The sequence below is a fragment of the Crocuta crocuta genome, unplaced genomic scaffold, assembly GCF_008692635.1.
Source record: "Crocuta crocuta isolate KB4526 unplaced genomic scaffold, BGI_CrCroc_1.0 scaffold139, whole genome shotgun sequence".
Taxonomy (NCBI): domain Eukaryota; kingdom Metazoa; phylum Chordata; class Mammalia; order Carnivora; family Hyaenidae; genus Crocuta; species Crocuta crocuta.
In genome coordinates, this window is record NW_027533258.1 from 2690220 (window position 1) to 2713742 (window position 23523).

Sequence of the window (23523 nt, forward strand, 5' to 3'; positions counted from 1 at the left end):
GCGCCCCCATGACATATTTCTTAACCACGCCTTTACTCCTCACTGTAAGGAAGAAAGGGGACCAGCTTACCCAAAATGTGCAAAACACTGAGTCTTGTATTTACCAGAGAGTGGATTTTTCCCACTGTCTTCCGTGCAAATTTGGATGGAACTGGCGACTTGTCACTGGAACGAACATTGGCTTCCACATCTAGGCATTCCAACAATGAGAACATCGGTTTGGGAAACAGAGGCACTCTGCTAGTGGCTTCAGGAGATAAAACCGTGTCTTCAGCCTGGTGAGGCGTGGCCAACAGTATTTCCCAGAGGTGGCTCCGCCTCTGCCTCCCACCCCGCGTGCACTTCCACAGTGTGACTGTGCCACTTACTCTGTCGCGGAATCTGGGCAGGCCCAGGGCTGCTTCAGCCAGTGGAGTATGGCGGCAGTGACCCGTGTGACTGCTACGGCTGGCTTAGAAGAGGCCATGCGGTGACCCTTGTATGAATAACACTGAATAATAACGCTCTGAGTAATACTCCCGACCCTCACATCTGGAGCCCTGAGCCACTCTGTCACAAGCCCAGCCACCCTGAGCCCCCCTATAGGAGAGGCCACCCCACAGTGCCCCAACCGGCAGCACAGCTCAGCTGCCGTGTGACCACATCGGTCGTCCTGTCCGCCACATGAGCGAGCCAGCTGGCACGTCCCGCCCAGCAAGTCTCCCAGTTACTGCAGCCACCTGAGAGTGTCAGAGTCCCAACTGCCTGGCCAGATTCTTCACCTGCAGAATAAAATGGTTCTTCCTAGGGGCGCCCGGGTGGCTCAGTCGGCTGAGCGTCTGACTTCGGCTCAAGTCACGATCTCACATTTCGGGAGTTCAAGCACCGCGTCGGGCTCACTGCTGTCAGTGCAGAGCCTACTTTGGATCCTCTGTCTTCCTCTCCTGCCCCTCCCCGGCTCGTTCTTTCTCTCTCAAAAATAAACATTGAAAAATAATAATAAAATGGTTCTTTCTACCTATGAAGTTAAGGGGAAGCTTTATCCTAAAACAGTGGTAACTTGCTAAACAGTAGACATAGTTTTCATTAAAAATTTTTTTTAAGGTTTTAATTTATTTTTGAGAGAGAGACAGAGTGTTAGTAGGGGGGGGCAGAGAGAGGGAGACACAGAATCTGACGCGGGCTCCGAGCTCCGAGCTGTCAGCACAGAGCCCAACGTGGGGCTTGAACTCACAGCCTGCAAGATCATGAGCCACTTTACTGCTTTGAATGAATCAGTGTATCTCCTTGACCTTCATGAGTCAAGGCCAGTAAGGACCCAGGCTGAATGAGATGCGAGGAGACATTTGTTAGGGCCTCCGGAAGAGTCTTTGCCTTGATGGCCTTGATGGTGTGCAGATGTGAGGCAAGGCAGACCGCTGATGGAGGAACGCAGGTGTGAGGGAGGGAGAGTGACGGGCCCTGAAAGCATATTTCAGTCATGCTGGACCTCAAATCACGCTTGCCCGTAGAGTTCCAGTTACGTAAGCCAAAAACTCACTTTATTGTTTCAGGCTTGAGCTGGGTGTCCTCTGTGACTAGAAGATTCCTAACTCATAGTGACCACATCTGCAGCATTTTTGAGATTCTGGGTAACATTTCCGAGGGATGTTGCTAAATCAGAGGCTCTCCAGGCAGTCCCCACCCCCTCCGATGAATGACCCCGGGTCCCGTGAGGCCTGGTGAGAAGGGTTAGGAATGCTTTGCTTCAAGAATGGAAAACCAAGGAGAAACAAAGCTGCCCTCACATATTCCGATGTCATGTGGAAGAAGCAATAATTCTGTTCTTTGTGGTTCCAGATTGTTTCAGAACTGGAACCGACATGTGCCATGTTAACGAAGATCAAATTCAGCCCCATATAAAGAAGGATTGTCCAACCGTTTGAGCCTCCAGCAGTGGAAGGGGCTGTCCAGTGCTGGCTTCTCTTTCGCAGGAAATCTTTGGTAACTGGCACATGACAGTTTGGTAAATAGCAACAGAGGTTGGATGCTGTTGATGCTGCTTTGTATGAAAGATCAGGCTACAGGGTTTCTCTGTTTCTTCCAGTTTGGAAATGATACGCCTTTGCGCTTCCTTAGGTATCAGAAGACATACTTACTGTGAGACCCTTGGGCAAACTGTGAAGCCTTCCTTATCCCTACAATGAAAATAACAGCACTTTGCCAAATGATTTTTGTGAGCCTCGAATTAACGTGTATGAAAACGCTTTGAAAACCAAAGCAGCGCAAACACGAACTGGTATTACCATTGCCTACTTTGAACTCCCAATTTAGAGAATGTGGTCAAGGGCCACCTGTGTGGCTCAGTAGGTTAAGCATCTGACTCTTGATTTCCGCTCAGGTCAGGATCTCATGGTTCCTGAGTCTGAGCTCCTCGGCGGGCTCTGTGCCCCACCCCCACTCTCCCTCTCTGTCTCAAAATAAATAAACATTAAAAAATAAAGACTGGTCAACCCTTTAAAGTTCTATATTTTGACCTATGTGTGGTTTAAGAAAACATAACAGAAAAAAGCGATGTTAATCCAGATAAACCTATTTCAGCACGCCCCCCCTTCTCTAATTTCTGTAATTGCACATTCAGCTGAATTTAGTTCCTTTTAGTGGTGGAATTTGGAAGTTTCTCGGTGGCTGCTATGAGATGGAGTTATCACTGAGAAAAGTGTATGAAGTTAGGGAGTCAGAGCTTAACGTGATCTAGAATGGGTCCTTCTCAGCTGCATCAAGACTCACAAATTAGGGGCGCCTGGGTGGTTCAGTTGGTTAAGCGTCCGACTTCGGCTCAGGTCACGGTCTCACGGTTCATGGTTTGAGCCCCGCGTCGGGCTCTGTGCTGACAGCTTTGCCTGCTTCAGATTCTGTGTCTCCCTCTCTGTCTGCCCTTCCCCTGCTCACGCTCTTTCTCTCGCTCTCTCAAAAATAAATAAAACATTTTTAAAAAGTTAAAGAAAAAAAGACCCACAAATCGAGAAGTCGATCTTTTCTCATCTCTACTGAAGGGAAGGCTACACACGGAAAGGCAGATCTTCTAATTCATTAAAGCCCCCCCTGCCCTCAGCCCCTTCTGCTTTCCTGTTTGCTGCCCAGAGACCCTGGGGGTGCAGCTCCCATGCAGAGGAGTGAGGTAATGAGGATTTCGTTTGGCCCCCACGATGGGCTAGGAGGCCAGCCCAGCATGCAGAGTGAAGGGGGGGGGCCGGCCGTTCCTCCCGCCACTTCCGTTTCAATGGAAACGAGACATCCCCTGCCTGCTTTGCGCTTTTCAGCTGGCGCGTCGGGAGCTGCCTTCCCAGAGCCGTTTTGCACGTNCACTGCTGCTTTGTCTCCCTTTAGCCCAGCAGAGTGGTCGCTGTGCCCTCCCTAGGCCAGACCCCCTTCCGAGTGTTAGGGGTCTTTTGTTCAGTGGCCCTCTCTGTCTAGAGCACCGTTCCTGGTGGCCATGGAACAGCGTGACTCTTTGGGAAAGAGGTGCAGATTTTGAAAAAAATTTTTTTAAATGTTTATTTATTTTTAAGAGAAAGAGACAGAGACACAGGAGTGTGAGCGGGGGAGGGGCAGAGAGAGACGGAGACACAGAATCCGAAACAGGCTCCAGGCTCCGAGCCCAACACGGGGCTCAAACTCAGAGTGTGGGATCATGATCTGAGCTGCAGTCTGATGCTCAACTGACCCAGCCACCCAGGCGCCCAGAGAGGGATGCGGATTTACAAGTGTTTTCAACGCCAGCCCAGCTGCTGAGCCAGTGGAGTGTGAGCAAGATGCGTTTGGCATCCTGCAAAAAAGAAAAAAGAAAAAATGAAGACAAAACTTTTATCCTGCTACACGGAGTTTCCATTAACTTTAATAAGAGGTGTGTGCCTCTCTAGAAAGCACGCCACTGAGACTCCCCAGGGGGCGGTGGTGCTAGGGAACAATTCCCTTCCGCCACAGCCTAGGTGGGGCCCGAGATCTGATAACAGACTTCAGTTCCTTGTGGCCCCGCTTCTGCTTTGCTGAGTCGCCTCAAACTTTTTTTTTTTTTATCTCATTTGAGTCCAAAGGAACAGCACCGCCTGTAAAACCAACGGACTCCCTATTACCTCCTTCCGCGCTGCATCCACCAGCGCTCAACGTGTCTTTTTCTTCACTCTCGTCATCGGCGTGGTAGAGACACAGGTTAGAAAATGAAATAGGACAGGGGCGTCTGGGTGGCTCAGTCGGCTAAGCGTCCGACTTCGGCCCAGGTCATGATCTCCCAGTCCGTGAGTTCGAGCCCTGTGTGTGGCTCTGTGCTGACAGCGAGCTCAGAGCCTGGAGCCTGTTTCAGATTCTGTGTCTCCCTCTCTCTCTGACCCTCCCCTGCTCACGCTGTCTCAGAAATAAATAAAACATTAAAAAATTAAAAAGAGAAGAGAAAATGCAATAGGACAGGGTCCTGATCCTGGAGAGCAAACTGATGTTGCCCTACACCTTCCCCTGTCTTATCCTACTTTTTGAAGTTAGCCGCTTACACTCGCTTAAACTGCTAAGCTGCCTTTTTTTTTTTTTTAAAGTAGACTTTCACAGCAGTTTGGGGCCCAGCAAAATTGAGAAGGCACACTGTGCCCACCCCCCAACCCCGGCCCCCCCCGCCGCCCCAAAGCGTGCAGGGCTCCTCTCACCATCAGCATCCCTCACTACAGTGGTCCATTTGTTACAACTGATGGACCTACGCTGACACATGACAGTCACCCAGAGTCCATGGTTCACATTAGGGTTCACGTTCTTTGGGTTCAGACAAAGGTATCGACATGTTATAGTGTCAGACGGAATAGTTTCACTGCCCTAAGACTCCTCTGTGCTCTGCTTGTTTGTTCTTCCTTCCACCCACCCCTTGGCAACCACTGATCTTTCTACTCTCTCCATAATTTTGCCCCTTCTAGAATGTTCCATAGTTGAAATTCTACAGTATGTAGCCTCATAATGGCCTCTTTCACCCAGTGATCTGTATTTAAGGTTCCTCCCTGTCTTTTCATGGCTTTGTAGCTCATTTCTTTGTGGCACTGAATAATACTCCATTGACTGGATGTATCACGGTTTATCCGTTCACCTCCTGAAGGACATCTTGGCTGCTTCCATGTTTTGGCAGTCATGAATAAAGCTGCTCTGAACATCGTTGTGCAAGTCTGTGTGTAGACATCACTTTTCAGCTCCTTTGGGTAAATACCAAGGAGTGTGATAGCTGAATCATGGCAAGAGTGTGTTTGGTTTTGTAAGGAACTGCCAAACTCTTCACTGCCAAACTGCGCCATTTTGCATTTCTGTCAGCAGTGAATGAGAGTTCCTGTCACTTCACATCCTTGTCAGCATGTGGTGGTGTCAGTGTTTCGGATTTTAGCCATTTTCATAGGTGTGAGGTGGTATCTCACAGTAGTTTTTTTTTTAATGTTTTAATTTATTTTTGAGAGAGAGAAAGAGAGCGAGTGAGTGAGCACGGGGGAGGGCCAGACAGAGAGAGAGGGAGACACAGAATCCGAAGCAGGCTCCAGGCTCTGAGCTGTCAGCACAGAGCCTGTCGCGGGGCTCGAACTCACGAGCCTTGAGATCATGGCCTGAGCCAAACTTGGACGCTCAACCGACCGAGCCACCCAGGCCCCCCTCTGTAGTTTTTTTAATTGCAGTTTCCTAATGTATTTTACCTTTATTTGCTAGCTGGGATAATATCCAAATGCCCTATAAAATAGTCTTGTGTACTTAGTGCATAGGTCCATTTAAATAGTATCAGTGTAATTGTGACTAGATAGATAGATAGATAGATAGATTCCCTGCAGAGTAAAGTCCATGTGTTATGATTTTATGACCTTTCTATGCAGCATCTTGTTTTTATGAAGTTTCTGGTTTTTTCACTATTTTTTTAAGTGACTATTTTAATACCGATTAGTTAATGTACAGTGCTATGTTAGTTTCAGGTGTATAGGATAGTGCTTCCACACTTCCATATATCACCCAGTGTTCATCAGAACAAGTCCCCTCTTAATCCCCATCATCTGTTTAACTCAGTCCCTCCACCCCCATCAACCTTCCCTCTAGTAACCATTAGTTTGTTCTCTATAGTTAAGAGTCTGTTTATTTGTTTTTTTTAAAACTTTTTTTTTTTTTTAATGTTTTATTTATTTCTAGGAGAGAGAGAGAGACAGCGTGAGCAGGGGAGGGTCAGAGAGAGAGGGAGTCACAGACTGAAACAGGCTCCAGGCTCTGAGCTGGCAGTCAGCACAGAGCCCGACGCGGGGCTCGAACCCATGAACCGCGAGATCATGACCTGAGCGAAAGTCGGACGCTTAACCGACTGAGCCACCCGGGCGACCCAAGAGTCTGTTTATTTCTTTTGATAAGAACTTTAAAAAACCTTTAAATCCAAGTTAGTTAACATATAGTGTAATAATTGTTTCAGGAGTAGAATTTAGTGATTCGTCACTTATGTATAATATCCAGTGCTCATCCCAACAAGTGCCCTCCTTAACGCCCATCACCCATTTAGCCCACCCCCCACCCAACACCCCGCCAACAACCCTCAATTTGTTCTCTATATTTAAGAGTCTCTTACGGTTTGCCTCCCTCTCTGTTTTTATCTTATTTTTTCTTCCCTCCCCCTATGTTCATCTGCTTTGTTTCTTAAATTCCACATATGAGTGATATTATATGATATTTATCTTTCTCTGACTGACTTATTTCACTTAGCATAATACATTCTAGTCCCATCCACATTGTTGCAAACGACAAGATTTCGTTCTTTTTGATCGCCAAGTAATATTCCTGTGTGTGTGTGTGTGTGTGTGTGTGTGTGTGTGTGTGTGTGTGTATCACATTTTCTTTATCCATCAGTCAGTGGACAAATGGACATTTGGGCTCTTTCCATACTTTGGCTGTTGTTGTCGATGCTGCTGCTATCATTGGGGCGCATGTGCCCCTTTGACATAGCGTTTTTGTATCCTTTGGATAATACCTAGTAGTGTAATTGCCGGGTTGTACAGTCATTCTGTTTTTATTTTTTTGAGAANCATTGGGGTGCATGTGCCCCTTTGACATAACGTTTTTGTATCCTTTGGATAATACCTAGTAGTGTAATTGCCGGGTTGTACAGTCATTCTGTTTTTATTTTTTTGAGAACCTTTCACTATTTTTATTATATCCTCATTTTTTTTCATACTCTTCATCCAACCAGATGTTCTTTTAGAGAAACTTCCCTCGGGAGGCACTTTGTCCTCCTGACCCAGGCTGGATTTGTTCTCCAGACTTGCTCCTTGGGTATCATCTTGGGACGTCCGTGGACTGGTTTCCTCTCATAGAACCACTGGTCTCCGGGGATCACTCATCCTCTTTCTCTTTGCTTTCCTCCCTCGTTTTCCTGGAGCACATCCTCAAATAAGTTACTCAGAAAGGGTGTTGGCGGTTTAAATTTTTTTCTGAGTCTCCGTATGTTTGACAGTATGTTTTATTGTCTGCCTCTGCGATTGGCTTATAGTTAACGGTGACATACAGAGTTCTAGGTTGAAAATCATTTTCCCTCAGAACTTTGAAGGCATTTGCTTCATTGCCTTTGAGAAGTCCATACTGCTACGGGGCGCCTGGGTGGCCCGGTCGGTTAAGCATCCAACTTCAGCTCAGGTCATGATCTCGGAGTCTATGGGTTCGAGCCCCTTGTCGGTTTCTGTGATGACAGCTCGGAGCCTGGAGCCTGCTTTGGATGCTGTGTCCCCCCTTCTCTCTGCCCCACCCCTGTTCATGCTCTCTCTTTGTCTGTTTCTCAATAATAAATAAATGTTTAAAAAAAAGAGAGAGAAGTGAGTACCGCTATAATGATCGATGATGACCAGTCTCCTGCTCACACCCCTTCCCCGAACGTGGAGGCATTCTTGATATTCTGAAACTTTATACGGTGTATCTTCACGTGGGTCTTGTTTCATTTGTTCTGCCGGACACGAGTTCTGGAGACTTGTTCTTCAGCTTTGGAGGATTCTGTCATGTCAGTTTTTTGGTCATTTCCTTCACTCTGCTTCTACTAGTCTGTATTTCTAGATCTTTTGTGTTTTGACCACTTGATCTTCTGGATTGGCCCTGAGTGTTTACCTTTTCTATTTAAATCTTGTTACGTATCAGCAGAGGTCCTTGATTTTGCATTCCATCCCTTCTATTGAAGCATTTCATTTGACACATATATTTAAAATTTTTGAGAGTTTTTTCTTGTGTTATCTTTTTCTTTCTTCGAAGCACCCTGGCCTTGTTTTAAAAGGTGTATATCACCTTGAATTTCAGGCTCTGTCCGTGAGGCCTTACTTGAGCACCCTCTAGAAATGTGCCTTCTTCCCCGTCAGCTCCCTCCTTGCCAGGACTCCCTGAACCCCAGGCCTTTTGTACATTCCATTCACTCTTTCTTAGCCTACCTTTATGCCTTTAATCTATTTTGAGGTACTTTTGTTGTAATTTGATTATACTCTGCAAGTAAGTAGTTGATATTCAGATCTGTTGCTCAGAGGAGAGGTCTGTTTAAAAGAGAGTTAGTTGGGGCATCATCAGTATATAGGTGGTATTTTAAGATCATGAGATGGAGTAGAATCACCAGGAAAATAATTTGTAATAAGAGAGGAAGAAAAGGCCCAGGACTGAAGATTCTGACAAGTAGAAGCAGAGAGAGAGGGAGGAGTCAGCAGAGGAGAGAGACAGAGGACTCCTGCTGAGCTAAGAGAAAAACCAGGAGAGTGGTTCATGGGAGGTGGAGGCGGTGTGCTTCAGAAAGGAAGGAGTTCTTCCAGGGGCGCCTGGGTGGCCCAGTCAGTTAAGCTTCTGACTTCAGCGAAGGTTATGATTCGTGGGTTTGAGCCCCGTGTCCAGCTCTGCACTGACATTGTGGAGCCTGCTTGGGACTTTCTTTCTCTCTCTCTATCTCTCAAAATTAATAAATAAATTAAATTTTTTTAAAAAAAGGAATTGTCCCAGTCCTGCCGAGAGGATTGAAGGTCTCTGTTGTGTTGGCCCACTTGGAGGTCAAGGACGTCCTCGGCGGACAGGGTTTTGGTTGAGTAATGGCAGTGGGGAGAGGAGTGAATGACAGGGAAGAAGTGAAGACAACCAGTGTACAGGCCTCTTGGGAGGATTCCGCTGTGAGGGGGAAGAGAGAAATCAGGGATTAGCTGGAGGAAGATGGAGACCCCAGATTTTATTTTTTTAAGATTTTATTTTTAAGTGATCTCTACACCCAACACGGGGCTCAAACTCACAAACCCGAGGTCCAGAGTCGCACGCTCCACCGACTGAGCCAGCCAGGCGCCCCCAGATTTTTTTTTAATTGAAAAGAGTTAAGCATGGTTAAATGCCCATCAGAAGGATGAAAAGGAAATGCTATTTCAACAAATCATAGGTACAGTGGGGACGTTGAATGGGTTAAAGATTGGATATGTCGATTAGGATGAGATTATGCCTGACCTGGAAAGCCCAGGGAAGAAGTTCGACATCGTCATGGTGAAGCAGGCGGGAATGCGTACAGATTCTGGAACAGAACAGTGAGCAGGATATTTAAGGTCCATTATATTTCTGGGCTGAGAGAGGCTGGAATCGGGAAGACCTGTGGGAACATTTCAGAAATTTAGATGGAACGTTCTTAAAGACCTGGACTGGGTCCCCCCCAAAAGGAAAACAAAGAAAAAATACGGAAACATTTCCAAAAATAGCCGATTTTAGTGACTGACGGGTTGGTTACCAAAAGAAAGGGGAGAGGACATTTTAAATGTTTTTCAGGTTCCTCGACTGGGGGATAAAGAGATGTGGATAAGGAGAATGAAGGGAACCAGAAGGTTGAGAAGGATGGAGACTGAAGGAGGGATATTAGACTTGACAATAAGTAACATTATTGGAACTTTTTGAGAAAAAAAGTTATGAATGGTGCGAGTAAAAAATATCCTAGCAGTTTTGGGGTGCCTGGGTGGCTTAGTCGGTTAAGCGTCCGACTTCAGCTTAGGTCATGATCTTGCGGTTCGTGGGTTCAAGCCCCGCGTCGGGCTCTGTGCTGACTGCCAGCTCGGAGCCTGGAGCCTATTGCGGAGTCTGTGTCTCCCTCTCTCTCTGACCCTCCCCTGCTTACGCTGTCTCTCTCTCTCTCTCCTAGAAATAAATAAAACATTTAAAAAAAAATATCCTAGCAGTTTAGATTCTTAGAGACCAAAGGAGTAAGTTCTCTCGTGTTTCAGAGGCAAGGCAGCAGTTATGCGGTAGGTGAAGATGGTGAACTTTCTTTCTCCCGCCTGTCTCCCACGGGACAGGTCTGTGAATTCTTGTTGAAGAGACGAAAGTTTCGTAATTTATTTCAGTATGTCATCATTTTCCTTCATCAGTGTATAGTAGAGAGAAGACCTACCTACAAAGAACAATCCAAGTAGCCTTCTTAGGGCAAGACAAGGAAATTAAGAAGGGACTGAAAATATTTTATTTTCAGCTCATGAGAATCGCTGCTTAAGACAAGCGTCTGATCGGGGCGCCTGGGTGGCTTAGTCGGTTAAGTGTCCGACTTTCGCTTAGGTCATGATCTCGCGGTTCATGGGTTCGAGCCCCGCGTCAGGCTCTGTGCTGACTGCCGGCTCAGAGCCTGGAGCCTGTTTCAGTCTGTGACTCCCTCTCTCTCTGACCCTCCCCTGCTCACGCTGTCTGTCTCTCTCTCTCTCTCCTAGAAATAAATAAAACATTAAAAAAAAAAAAAGTTTTAAAAGAAATGTCAGATCTATGATTTAAATGGTTGTGCTATTGTTATTTGAAACATGCTTTTTATTCTCTGAAAAGATTTATGTTTCCTACCCCTTTACCTCTCTGCATATTGTTATGATAGGATTTTCCCCTTCTGCTTTTTAAATGTATTACATAAATGTAACTGTACAAACGAAACAGGAAAATTACTCACAGTCCAAGCAAATTAATATTTAACTGTTCTCAGGATTCCGGGTACCTTTCTTGTATGTGTATCTGTGAATACAGAGTTTGATGCACTTGTGATCTTTCCCAATGTAATTTTTCATTTGACATTGAAAAAATGTGTTAACACATCAGGGGGATCTGGGTGGCGGGGCTGGTTAAGCATCTGATTCTTGATTTTGGCTCAGGTCATGATCTCATGGTTTGTGAGTCTGAGCCCTTCATCAAGCACTATGCTGATAGTGCAGATTCTGCTTGGGATTCTCTTTCTCCTTCTCTCTCCGCCCCTTCCCTGCTTGTATGTGCCCTCTCTTAAATATATGTAAAAAAAAATTTTTTAGATAACATATCAAACATTTTTTTCAGTTTATTTATTTTGGGGGAGAGAGAGAGAGCACATGAGCAAGGGTGAGGCAGAGAGAGAGAGAGAGAATCCCAAGCAAGCTTAACACTCAGCATGGAGCCCTGTGCAGGGCTCGATATCACAACCATGAGGACCTGACCTGAACCCAAATCAAGAGTTGGACACTTAACTGAGTGAGCCATCCAGGCCCCTCCAAACATTTTTTTTTGAGAGAGGAGGTGCAGGTGAGCAAGGGATGGTGGGGGTGAGTGGGGAGAGAATCCCACAAGAAGCAGAGAGAAAGAGAAGCAGGGCTCACCTGAAGCTGGGACTTGAACTCACAAACCGTGAGATCGTGACCTGAGCCAAAGTCAGATGGTTAACAACTGAGCCACCCAGGGGCCCTCCAAACATGCCTAAAAAAAAAAAAAAATCATATCAGTCTTTGCAGTTATGAAGTGGCACTTGCTTTTATTTTAACTTCATGCACTTAGACAGCCCACCTCAGCAGGAATAAGTGATGATCCGATGTGAGGATGGGGAAGAGACCAAAGAAATTAAGAGTGCCAGCTAGGCCGTCCCCATTCTGTCAACCCCAGGCTTCTGACTGCCTATGCTGTCACTCTTGCCATGGCATATGTGTCTGGTGGCGTGCCCCATTCAGGGCTCCAGGGCCCCATTCAGTGCTGATCAAGTGTCAGAATGGAAAAACCAAAAAACCAAATGTTGTAACAAATACAACTGGATTGTGTATTTCATAATACAGAAGGGGATATAACTCCCAAATGTACATTGATGTAAAAAAATTCCTAGTGGTGTAGGTAAGGTGCAAGTAGCAACACCTATCCGGGGAGTAAGCTAAGATTTGGCAGCGGAAGGGAGGAATTCACTTCACCCGGGAAGGGTGACAGAGCGGATCGCTGTTCTGTTTGAGTCCTGCCCATCCTCAAACCCACCAAATGGTTGAAAAGGAGACTTCATTTCAGTGGCTGTGTTAGGAATGGCCAGTGACTGTGTGATAACCAGAGCTGGACTCTCCCATCTGCCTTGAACTTGAGTTATCTTCCGTTTTCATCATGGCCCTTGCCAGGATTACTTCATTCTAGAGAACCAGTGTTAGGATGACCGTTTATTGCTTAGCGATTGCAATCTTCATTTTACGAGAATAATTAAATAAATGTTGTCTTGATTGAGTGTTTTCTTCATTAAGTATGATGCAAGGAAGACACCTGAAAGCATTAAACTGTGTATTATAGTACTCTTAGCTTTCCAGTAACTTAATTTGAAAAAGTTAATTTTAAAAAACGTGGTTTGGGGGCTCCCGGGTGGCCCAGTTGGTCAAGCATCAGCCTCTTGATTTTGGCCCAGATCATTATCTCCCGGTTCGTGGGTTCAGGCCCCATACTGCCAGCGTGGAGCCTGCTTGGGATTCTCTCTCTCCCTTTCTCTCTGCCACTCCCCTACTTGCTCTCTAAATAAATAAATAAATAAATACACTTAAAAAAAAACACATAGTTTTTCGGTATGTTAGTATGACATCTTAAGCTTTATTATGTCAACGTTTTAAAAGCACTCAACTGATAGACACAGTTCTGAATGCCGTTGGCCTTCAGGTCATCACCTCCTATTTCAGCATGTTCATATCTGCAGGTGTTCCTCAGTAGCAGCCCTGGCAGTGGACTCAGAGCTACAACATCGGGCTCTGCTTCTGTCCTAATTCCGCTGCCACTCCGGCGGTGGGGGGGGGGGGCCCCGGGGNCCTAGGGATTGGGGGCACCTTCTGGAGTCCTTTATTACTGGGGACCTTCAACCCAAGGCACAGAGTTGAAGTTCCAGCAATCAGCCTTGGTTCGTCAAATGGCCTTTGAGTTTGGAAAATAGGTCCAGAACTTTCACTTGCACTTTAGCCTCTGAGGTGGGTTTCATTTGTAGAGCCATATAAGAGATTGATGTACAGGTTTGCACCCCTAGAATTTTGTTAACGTTGTCTACAATGTAGTATACATGAAAATAGAAAATAATTCCTTCCCTTACGTTTCCTGCTATAAATACTCGAAATTCTGTGTCATTTCCATATCATGTAAATCTCTTTGGCATTTAAAATCGTACCATAGATAACGTGTAATGCTTCCTAATCCCATTTGTTCTTCTTTCTCTGAATACAAATAAGCACACCATTTCCGCTTGTGTTAAAAGCAGTTATGTCATTGGACTAGATTAGTCCTTCCTTGGTATTATTTGTGTCTTGTGACTTCTTAATCAAATTTGTACTCATACACAAGATGTTGATGAACTTTTTTTTAAAAAAAAAGTTTTTCGAGGGGCACTTGGGTGGCTCAGTTGGTTAAGCATCTGATTTAGGTTCAGGTCATGAATTCACAGTTTGTGAGTTCGAGCCTCACATCAGGCTCCGTGCTCAGTGTGGAGCCCACTTGAGATTCGGTCTCTCTCTGTCATGGGGCACCTGGGTGGCTCAGTCGGTTAAGTGTCCAGCTTTGGCTCAGGTCACGAACTCATGGTTCATGAGTTTGAGCTCCACATCAGGCTCCGTGCTGACAGCTCGGAGCCCAGAGCCTGCTTAGGATTCTGTGTCTCCCTCTCTCTCTGTTCCTCCTCCACTTGCACTCTCTCTCTCAAAAATAAAGACTTTAAAAAAGTTTTAAAAAGCCCACGTTAATCAAGAAATGCACAGTGAACTTGCATTTTGTCAAAAGGCTGTTGTTTAGTTGCCAAGGTTACAGTTCAGATGCATTAAGTTGCAGGTTACAGAAAACCCAATTCAAGATGACTTGTGTGAAGGGTATTTATTGGCTTGTGTAATTGGAAGGCCAGCTTAGCTACGGGCTAAGCTCCAGGGCTGGCTGATTGAGCAACTCCACCGAGCTACTAAGAATTTGCTTTCCTTCTTTCTGCTGTGTTCTCACCTTCCTCTTGGGATGACAAGAGGTTGTAGCCATTTGCAGACTTCTGTGGCCCCTTCCTCATGTTTTAGAAACTCACCAGATCTCTCCTGGTGTTCTGTTGACCTCAGTTGAGGGGCGTGCCCAGGCCTTGAACCAGCAACTGCGGCTGGGATGAAATTAAGTGGAGGAGCTCGGGCTTGGAGTCAGTTTCCCTCAAAGTCTAGGGCTGTGAGAGGAGGTACAGAACCCCCAGTCAGACCCAGTTAGGTTTCTAGAGTCGGGGTGGAAGGGCAGTAGCCGTTCTGTTCACTGTCCGACATGAGGTTGAAGTCACTTGGGTTTCATTGATAAAAGTGCTTGCATTGTTTCATTCATGTCTTCTTCTTCTGTCCTCAGGGGCCGTGACAACAGCCAAACGGACAGGCATCCCAGCTCCTCGAGAACTTTCAGTCACCATCTCCAGGGAGAGAACTGTGCCGCGCGGCCCCTCCAACCCCAGGAAGTCGGTGTCCAGCCCCACGTCTTCCAGCACCCCCACCCCGACGAAGCCCCTGAGGGCCACGTCGGCAAGACCCAAGCCCGAGAATGAAGGCGGGGAAAAGGCGGTGCTCGAGGCCCAGGTTCGGGAACTCCTGGCCGAGGCCAAAGCGAAAGACAGCGAAATCAACAGGCTCCGAAGCGAACTGAAGAAGTGCAAGGAGAAGAAGGCTCCGAGCGCTGAAGGAAGTGACCCTCCCGACGCAGATGCCACTGGAACGCCCGTCTCCCCCAGTGACTCAGAGCCCTTGGTAAGAGCTCTCGAGGAGAAGAACAGGAATTTTCAGAAGGAGCTCGCCGATCTGGAGGAGGAAAACCGGGCCTTGAGGGAGAAACTGACTTATCTGGAGCATTCCCCAAATTCAGAGGGAGGCGCCAGTCCCGCCGGGGAGAGCAGCTGCCCCACGTCCTTAACCCAGGAGTCCAGCTTCGGAAGCCCGCCCGGCAATCAGCTGCCGGGCGGAATCGACGCGTATCGGCTCCCCATCCACGAGAATGCGCTGCGGCCGTCAGGCTCTTCCAGCAGCGACGTCACCAAAGCTTCCTTGTCCCCGGATGCCTCGGATTTCGAGCACATCACGGCGGACACGCCCTCCAGGCCCCTGTCCTCCACCAGCAACCCCTTTAAGAGCTCCAAGTGCTCGACCACAGGCAGCTCCCCCAACAACGCCAGCGAGCTGTCCCTGGCTTCGCTCACGGAGAAGATCCAGAAGATGGAGGAAAACCACCACAGCACGGCCGAGGAGCTCCAGGCGACTTTGCAGGAACTGTCAGACCAGCAGCAGATGGTGCAGGAGCTGACGGCCGAAAACGAGAAACTGGTGGACGAGAAGACGATTCTAGAGACTTCCTTCCACCAGCATCGGGAGAGGGCCGAGCAGCTGAGTCAGGAGAACGAGAAGCTGATAACCCTCCTGCAGGAGCGAGTGAAGAGCCAGGAGCCCGCCGTTCACGAAGGGAAAATCCTGGAGCTGGAGCAGAAGTGCGCGGAAGTGCTTGACCAGGGCCGCTTCGAAAGAGAGAAGCTGCTTAACATCCAGCAGCAGCTGAGCTGCAGCCTCCGGAAGGTGGAGGAAGAGAACCAAGGAGCCCTGGAAGTGATTAAACACCTCAAGGAAGAAAACGAAAAGCTGAACGGGGCTCTGGAGCTGGAACGGCGTAATCACGGTGCGATGGCCCAAACCATGGAAGAGTGCAAAGCGACTCTGGAACGGCTGCAGATTGAAAATGGGTCTTTGAAGGCACATTTGGAGAGTGAGAAGCAGAAAGCGATGGAGACCAGTCCCGTGGGGCAGACGGCAGAGGCGCCTGAAGTTCAAGAGCTGTTGAGAGTCGCTCGAGCCGAGAAGGATCAGCTGGAACTGTCTTGCACCGAGCTCAAGCAAGAATTGCTAAAGGCCCATGGTGAAGTTAAACATGTTTCGAGCCGACTGGCCAAGGTAAGGAGAGAGCCCTTTCCCGTATTTGCTCATCCTTCTTAGCATATTTGCCTCCTTGACCTTGAGATTCACAGAGCAGAGAGACTCCTTGGTTCAGCCAATGCCATTCATGAATCCAGCTTTCTAGCTTGGAGATCCGTTCCTTTGCAGACAGATTGGGGATACAAAAGTGAAACCCCTCCCTTTCTGACTATAGGTTCAAAGTGTAGCAGGGAGACAGTGAATCAGATCAGTGTGTGCAATACAGGGATAAAGAAGATCTCAGAGGACAGCTCAGAGTCCAGTTCCAAGGAGAAACACCTAGGATAATATGGGAGAAAGGAAGGTAGTGCTGGAGGGCTTCCTGAAAGAGGTGGCAAGTAAGCTGAATCTTACTGGCTCAGAATGAGACGGGGTTATCCAGGCTTATCAGTTAACATGCGTTAGGCTGCTACTAACCGGAGATTAAAATCATCCCTGATTACCATCCCCAGTAATAATACAACCGCTGTTTTGGTGTTTCCTTTCAGAGGTGTGTGTGTGTGTGTGTGTGTGTGTGTGTGTGCGCGCGCGTCTCACAAAGTAAAAAAAGTTTTTTTAGACTCATCCTGTACATATTCATTTTTAATTTAATTTTTTAAAGTTTATTTTTATTTATTTTTTTGAGAAAGAGAGAGGAAGCAGGGAAGGGGCAGAGAGAGAGGGAGGGAGACAGAATCCCAAGGAGGCTCCATTTCCCCAGCACAGAGCCTGATGCGGGGCTCGAACTCACGAACCGTGAGATCATGACCTGAGCCAAAATCAAGAGTTGGACGCTTAACTGACTGAGCCAGCCAGGCTCCCCTTTTAATTTAATATTTTGTGAACATGTTCTCATCATTATTCTTTGAAACATGATATTAAGGCCAGGCTGTATTCTGTTGTATAAATACCGCATTCATACTTTACCGGTCACCTGTTCGTTGAACGTTTATGCTCCCTTCCAATCTTTTGATACCGTAAATACATTTTTATAAATATCTGTCTGGTTATTTCCTCAGGAAAAATTCCTAAACACTGACTGACTGTGTCAGAGTGTGGCCATTTTAGGGCACTCAGTACTTTCAGCCGGTTTGCTCCCCAGAAGTGTTACACGGGCTTGTTCCCACCAGCAGGTCCCCGAGAGTGCCTGTTTGCCTGAACCCTTGCCCAGTGCTTGGTGTCCATTTGCTGGCTTGTCCAGATCTGGTCTTCAGTGGCTCTTTTTTCCTCCCCTTCTTCACTGGGAAAGATCTTACCCAACCCACGACCAAATAAATGGTCACTCTTTCATTTTTAACAATAATCCTTTCATCAGTCTAGAACTTTGTTATATATAAAATTGCTGGTAATTCTATAGCATTCCACCCGCTCACAGAGCAGTGCAGGAAAGGCGTAGACAGGTGGCTTCCCACTTCCTGTGTCCTCCAAGCTCTGGATCTGTGACGTTAGGGGTCTGGTGGTGAGAGAGGTTGAAATCACTTCCCACCTTAGTTAGTGCACGGTCATCACTGTTTTAAGAAACAAGTTGTAGGCACCTGGGTGGCTCAGTCAGTTAAGCGTCTGACTCTTGATTTCAGCTCAGGACCTGATCTCACAATCATGAGGATGGAGCCTGCTTGGGATTTGCTCTCTCCCTCTCTCTCTGCCCCTTCACCCCCACGAGCTCTCTCTCCCTCAAAATAAATAAACATTAAAAAACCCCCAAAAAGTTGTGCCGTGAGCTCACAGGGGTATTTTTCTCTATTGCTTCATTTCTCTTAAGATTAGTCTGTTGCAGGGCACCTGGGTGGCTCAGTTGGTTGAGTGTACAACTACAGCTCAGGTCACCATCTCATAGCTCTTGAGTTCGAGCCCCATGTTGGGCTCTGTGCTGACAGCTCAGAGCCTGGAGCCTGCTTCGGATTCTGTGTCTCTCTCTCTCTCTGACCCTCTCCTTTTTTTTAATACACATTAAAAAAAAATTAAAACCAGATTAGTTTGTTGCAACTTGGTTCTGGCTCTGGTTGTCTGATAATCTGAGTGGTAGGTAGTGTTAGTTTTGTTTGTCTTTTTATCATTGTCAGTGTTCTAAATTTATAGCATTTTGTTGAAAGTATGGAAGCAATTCCATTAGAAGGTACTCCCCAAGTACCCATCTGAACTTTAAGTTGGTAATTGTAGCTTTACGTTAACTTTCAGGGTCTGTAAATCACTTCCCCTCCATCACTCTGTTGCAAAATGCATCATCTCCCAGGTGGCCTTCTTGAAACGGCCCCCAGTCCTTCGCCCATCTCTTTGGTGTTTCGATTGACATTACATTAAATACATGTGTCACCAAGAAATAATTTGGTATCTCAAAACACTAGCTTAACTTTTTCTGACCTTGAAATTATGTATTCGTTACAGAAGGTTTAGAAAATATGGAAATGTATAAAGAGAAAAATTAATATTACCTTCAACCCGTCACTTGGAGAAAACCACTGTCAACAATTTGCTGTACGTCTTTTTGGATGTTTCCCCGGTTTGTGCACGTTTGGATGTGCATACAAACCTGTATCAGCAGAAATAAAATACTTAATCTTCTTATTCAGAAGGTTAGAGTATATCCCTCCACATTCCTTGAATCCTTGAATACAAAGACCATCTAGATTCTTTTACTGGGTCTACATGAATTTATTTGATTAATTTGTTTCTGCTTTTATCTTTATTAATCCTTTTATCAGGCTCGTCTGTCTTTCCTTGGTTTTCTCTTAGTGTTTTGAGTAAAATTCTGTGTTTAAGTCTGTCATTTCTTGGTTAATAATGAAACCATTTAAAGGCATGAATTTGCCCTTTATTACAGCTTTGGCTCCACGAGGACAATAAAATTTAGAATTTTCTGGAACAAACTAAGTCTAACTTGGAGAGAAAGAAAGAATGTTTGCATTCTCTATGGAGTACAAGATTCAGCATATGTATTTTAAATCAACTGTTAATGATGTTATTCACATATTCCCTTTATATTACTTGCTGATTAGAATTTTCAAAAGTTTGTCAGTGGGATGGAACAGACTCTAGCTGGTAGTTTGAGGTAAGAGTCTGTGTGAAGCACCAGGTCACCTAGAGTTGCTTTTATACGTCTCAAGGCCCTGTGATTTTGTGCTGCATTAGTGCACGGGGGCTTTGACCTATAATCGCAGTGGACTTGTCACCTGTGCTTTTCTGTTACCTTTGAAAAGGTAAAACCCAGACTTTCTGGGCTGACTGAAAGCTTATTGTAACCCCAATGCAGAATATAAACTGACCTACCAGCAACCGTGATTATAAGTGATAAGTTGTAAGGGACTCACGCCCGAAGGACAGAGTAGCACTTTCAGTACAAACCTAGAATGCTATGAAGTGATGGGTTAGTAGGTGGAAAGCTTGGGTCCTCCTGACTTAGCTGATGGTTAATTCTGTGACCTCGGGCAGCCCCCTCTTCATTGTACAGTGAAGAATGGAAGCGTGTGGTTGGTGCGGGGGCTGAGCGGGGGATCTTGGCTTTGTTCCTGTTTTAAAGGGAGTGTCTTCAGCATTTTGTTATCAGGGATGTCTATTGTAAGGCACTTGTGTACCTTTTATTGAATCATACAAGTATTTTGCTAAGAACAGTTTTGCTTGCTTGTTTTTTTTTCTTTTTTTAAAGGACAGAGATTGAATTTTTCTACATCTATGTAGGTCTTAAACATCTCTCTGATCTGATCCTAGGGTAGTTTTTATATAATCATGATGGTTTCTCTCTTTTAACTTGTTAACAAGGTGAATTAAAACAACAGATTTTCTTTTTTAAAAAACAATTGTTTTAAACATTTATTCATTAAAAAAAATTTTTTTACTGTTTATTTTTGAGACACAGAGAAAGACAGAGTGCAAGCAGGGGAGGGGCAGAGAGAGAGGGAGACACAGAATCTGAAACAGGCTCCAGGCTCCGAGCTGTCAGCACAGAGCCCAATGTGGGGCTCGAACCCAGGAACCACAAGATCATGACCTGAGCCAAAGTCGGAGGCCTAACCCACTGAGCCACCCAGGCGCCCCAACATTTAGTCATTTATAAGAGTGAGAGAGACAGAGCATGAGTGGGGGAGGGGCAGAGAGAGAGAGAGGGAGACACAGAGTCCAAAACAGGCTCCAGGCTCTGAGCCATCAGCACAGAGCCCCACGCAGGGCTCAAACTCACAGACCGCAAGATCATAACCTGAGCTGAAGTCGGACACTTAACTAACTGAGCCACCCAGGTGCCCCAGAATGACAGATTTTCTGAGGCAGTCAAATGTTAAGGCATCTTTGCATTCCTGGAGTAAATTCTTTTTTTTTTTTNGCCCGACACGGGGCTCGAATCCACGAACTGCGAGATCATGACCCAACCGAAAGTCCGATGCTTAACCGACTAAGCCACCCAGGCGCCCCATTCCTGGAGTAAATTCTAATTGTTCAGTCTTCTGTCACTTTCCTGGACATTTTTTGCTAGAACTTTCACATTTCCCCACCTTCAGCCAATGTCCGAGTGAGTGTCCTATTAATTACTAAGCAGTTTTCTTGGTGATGAACAACTTCTACCCTGAGCTCTGCATTCATCCATTCAAATTCATGGCAGAAGGCAACTATTATGAGAAAGGAACAAAATTACCTGTTTACTAAAGAGAGGAAAAGCAATACCAAACCATCCTCTGATCTGATAGATTGAGTAAATCTATGTACATTTCCAGTTTCCGTAAGTTACATATCTGATTCAGATACTGTTAGAAGAGCCTCTGAAAAGCCTTAAAATGTTTTTTTTTTTTTTGATGCAAGGTAGATCTGTTCTTCATATAGTAAATGGAAAATCGGTAGGACATTCATAATCATTGTGATTATTTCAGAGGCTCTTTATTCCTCTCGTTTCTTTGTCTTCAGCTGTTTGCTCGTATCTCCATTCTTGTCAGCTTCTCTCATACCCTATGTATCCATTATTGCTGGCAGATGACTGTCTGATTATAAAACATGCCTCCATACGACTTTGAGGATGGCTCTCATTTCCGCAGACACCTGATGCTCCAGCCTCCTGTGAGCCACACGCACGCCTGCCCCAGCCAGCCCGCCACGTGCCATTGCAGGGGCTCCTCGGTTTTTCAGACTATACTGCAATCCAGGTTTATCGTTTTCTAACAGTCACATTTTCAGTTGTTTGAGATCTTGATTTCAAGTTACAGTGTTTTTATAAGGATTGAAACCCAGAAGTTTTAAAAGAAAATCTATTGTTGTCACTTTTCCACCGAAGTTGAGAGCTTATAGGTGGTATCCTTAGAAATTTAGTTCTTTCCGGGGCGCCCGGGTGGCTCAGTCGGTTACGCATCCAACTTGAGTTCAGATCATGATCTCACGGTTTGTGGGTTCGGGCCCCGCGTTGGGCTCTGTGCTGACAGCTCAGAGCCTGGAGCCTGTCTTCGGATGCTGTGTCTCCCTCTCTCTCTACCCCTCCCCCACTCACACTCTGTCTCTCTCTCAAAAATAAATAAACATGAAACAAATTTAAGGAAAGAAAAGAAACACTTGCAGTGAGTGGTTGGGGAAAACTAGAGGTGCAGTAATCATTGTGTGACCAGTTATTGGTCACCAGGCCAGACTAAAAGGGAAGCCACTGGCCACAAATGGCAAGACCAGAATTTGAGAGAAAGATGCAGCAAGTAAATGAGTCTGTTGCCACGACAGCAGAATAGGACCCTCTGACGGACTGAGGTGACCTTGGAGCCTGCTGTAATAGCAGGTGGTCCGTGATGACGCCCGGGTGATGCTTTGGATCCTAAGAAACAGAAACCCTTCATGTCAGTGACTGAAGTCGGTGGCTCACTTGGCTCCTGTAATCGGAAGTCAAGGGGCAGGCAGTGGGTAACTGTGGTCCAGGAGCTGTGTGACATCAGAGCTCTGTGCCGGCAGCCTTGTGACTCCCATGGCCTTCCTGCCGAGAGGGCACAGCGTGTGACCCCACAGTCCTGACAGGCAGGAGACTCACAGCTCCCTGATCCCTCAGTACTGTTGGGAGAACAGTTTTCCCCGGCTTGTCGGGATGCGGCGGGTGGGGGGTGCCCGTCAGCAGCTTTCACCTTTGTATCTGGGCCCCACGCACCCTCCCCCAGCCCACTTCCCTTGAAATCACAAGATCACAGCTCGATTCTTGAACAAAGTTGGGATTCTTAGAAGGAAAGGGAGAATGACTTTTGGGTACAGGGGAGAGCACTGTTTGCCGCAGCCCCCAGAGAGGGGGCCGGATACGCTTCCCTTTCCCCGGTCCCATCCGTTCTCCGTGAAGTGCTCGCGGTGGCCTCCTGAGCTCAGGGTAAAGCCTTAGGCAGTTTGCACCAAACGCAGCGCCTGATGGCCGCTCCCCCAGTGCCCCAGCCTGGCTCAGTCTTAGTCCGCATCCGGGGTTTTGTCATCTGGGCTGCTCTCTTCACCGAAGGTGCTCTGGCCTCTGTCTTTGCCCCCTTCCCGGTCCCCCACCCTTCACTTGCTGACCCTGCCTTCAGTGTTAGGTCTCAGCTGTGGTGTCGCTACTGTCCCCATGGTAGATCAGCTAGGACCACCTGTGGGAAAGCCCCTCGCCCTTCCCTGGCAGCTGGGAGGAGGTCAGGAGCATTGAGAGCCTGTTTGGTAGAGTTCGGGGGAATTTAGGGATCCCTTCCCCTGCGTGCATCATGGGCGTGGGAGAGTCGGTTAAGGTTGAGGTTTTTAGGCTGAAAACGTGGACATTTCAGTGGCCTTGGGCTCAGTGTCCCTCATGTTCTCCCGTGCCTTTGGCCGACGCCAGGATGTCAATCCTTTTGGTGAAGCAGCATCCTGTGACTTCACATCGGGAAGAAGACAGTGAGAAACCTGCGCAACCGAGCCTGTGATCCCAGTCACGAAGAGACATTTGTCCGGACAGCTTGGGGAAGGCCTGTAGGCTCTGCATCCAGAAGCCCTCACGGCAGCCATTGCTCAGGGACCAGGCCTCAGGCCCCAGCCTGGTGGCACTGAGCTTGAAGCCTGCTGTGCACCAGGAGCCAGAGCTTTGGAAGGGTCCTCTGTAAAGCCTGCACGCCCTTGTGACCTTTACTAGGTCAGACACGACAGTCCTGTGGCCCAGGACACATGACCGTCCCCTGTTGCCCTGTGACTGCTGGCTCCTCCACTCCCCAGTCCCACCCCCACCCCCATAGGGCTCTGCTCTGTAACCTGGTGAAGGAGGCTGGGGGCTGAACCTGAGGGTTTGGCAAAGAGACAGGTGATGTTTGAGAAAAGGTGGAGGGGGCGCTCCCATGGACCCAGCATGGTCTCTCCGTTTCTAGATTTCCTGGACTGATCCCCTCCCCCAACTTCTCTTTGGAGGGACCTATTTTTCTCTTTAGGCATGTTAATA

The 23523-nt window shown here is 46.9% G+C and overlaps 1 protein-coding gene across 4 annotated transcripts in view; it reads left to right on the plus strand.

Moving 5' to 3' along the window:
* Window positions 1-23523, plus strand: part of SPECC1 (sperm antigen with calponin homology and coiled-coil domains 1) — a 193578-nt gene that overhangs the window by 78066 nt on the left and 91989 nt on the right. For all 4 annotated transcript variants that reach the window (XM_077746558.1, XM_077746561.1, XM_077746560.1 and 1 more), the window contains exon 3: window positions 14572-16151. In XM_077746558.1, coding sequence (XP_077602684.1) covers window positions 14572-16151 — 1580 coding nt within the window. The remainder of the gene's footprint in view (window positions 1-14571; window positions 16152-23523) is intronic.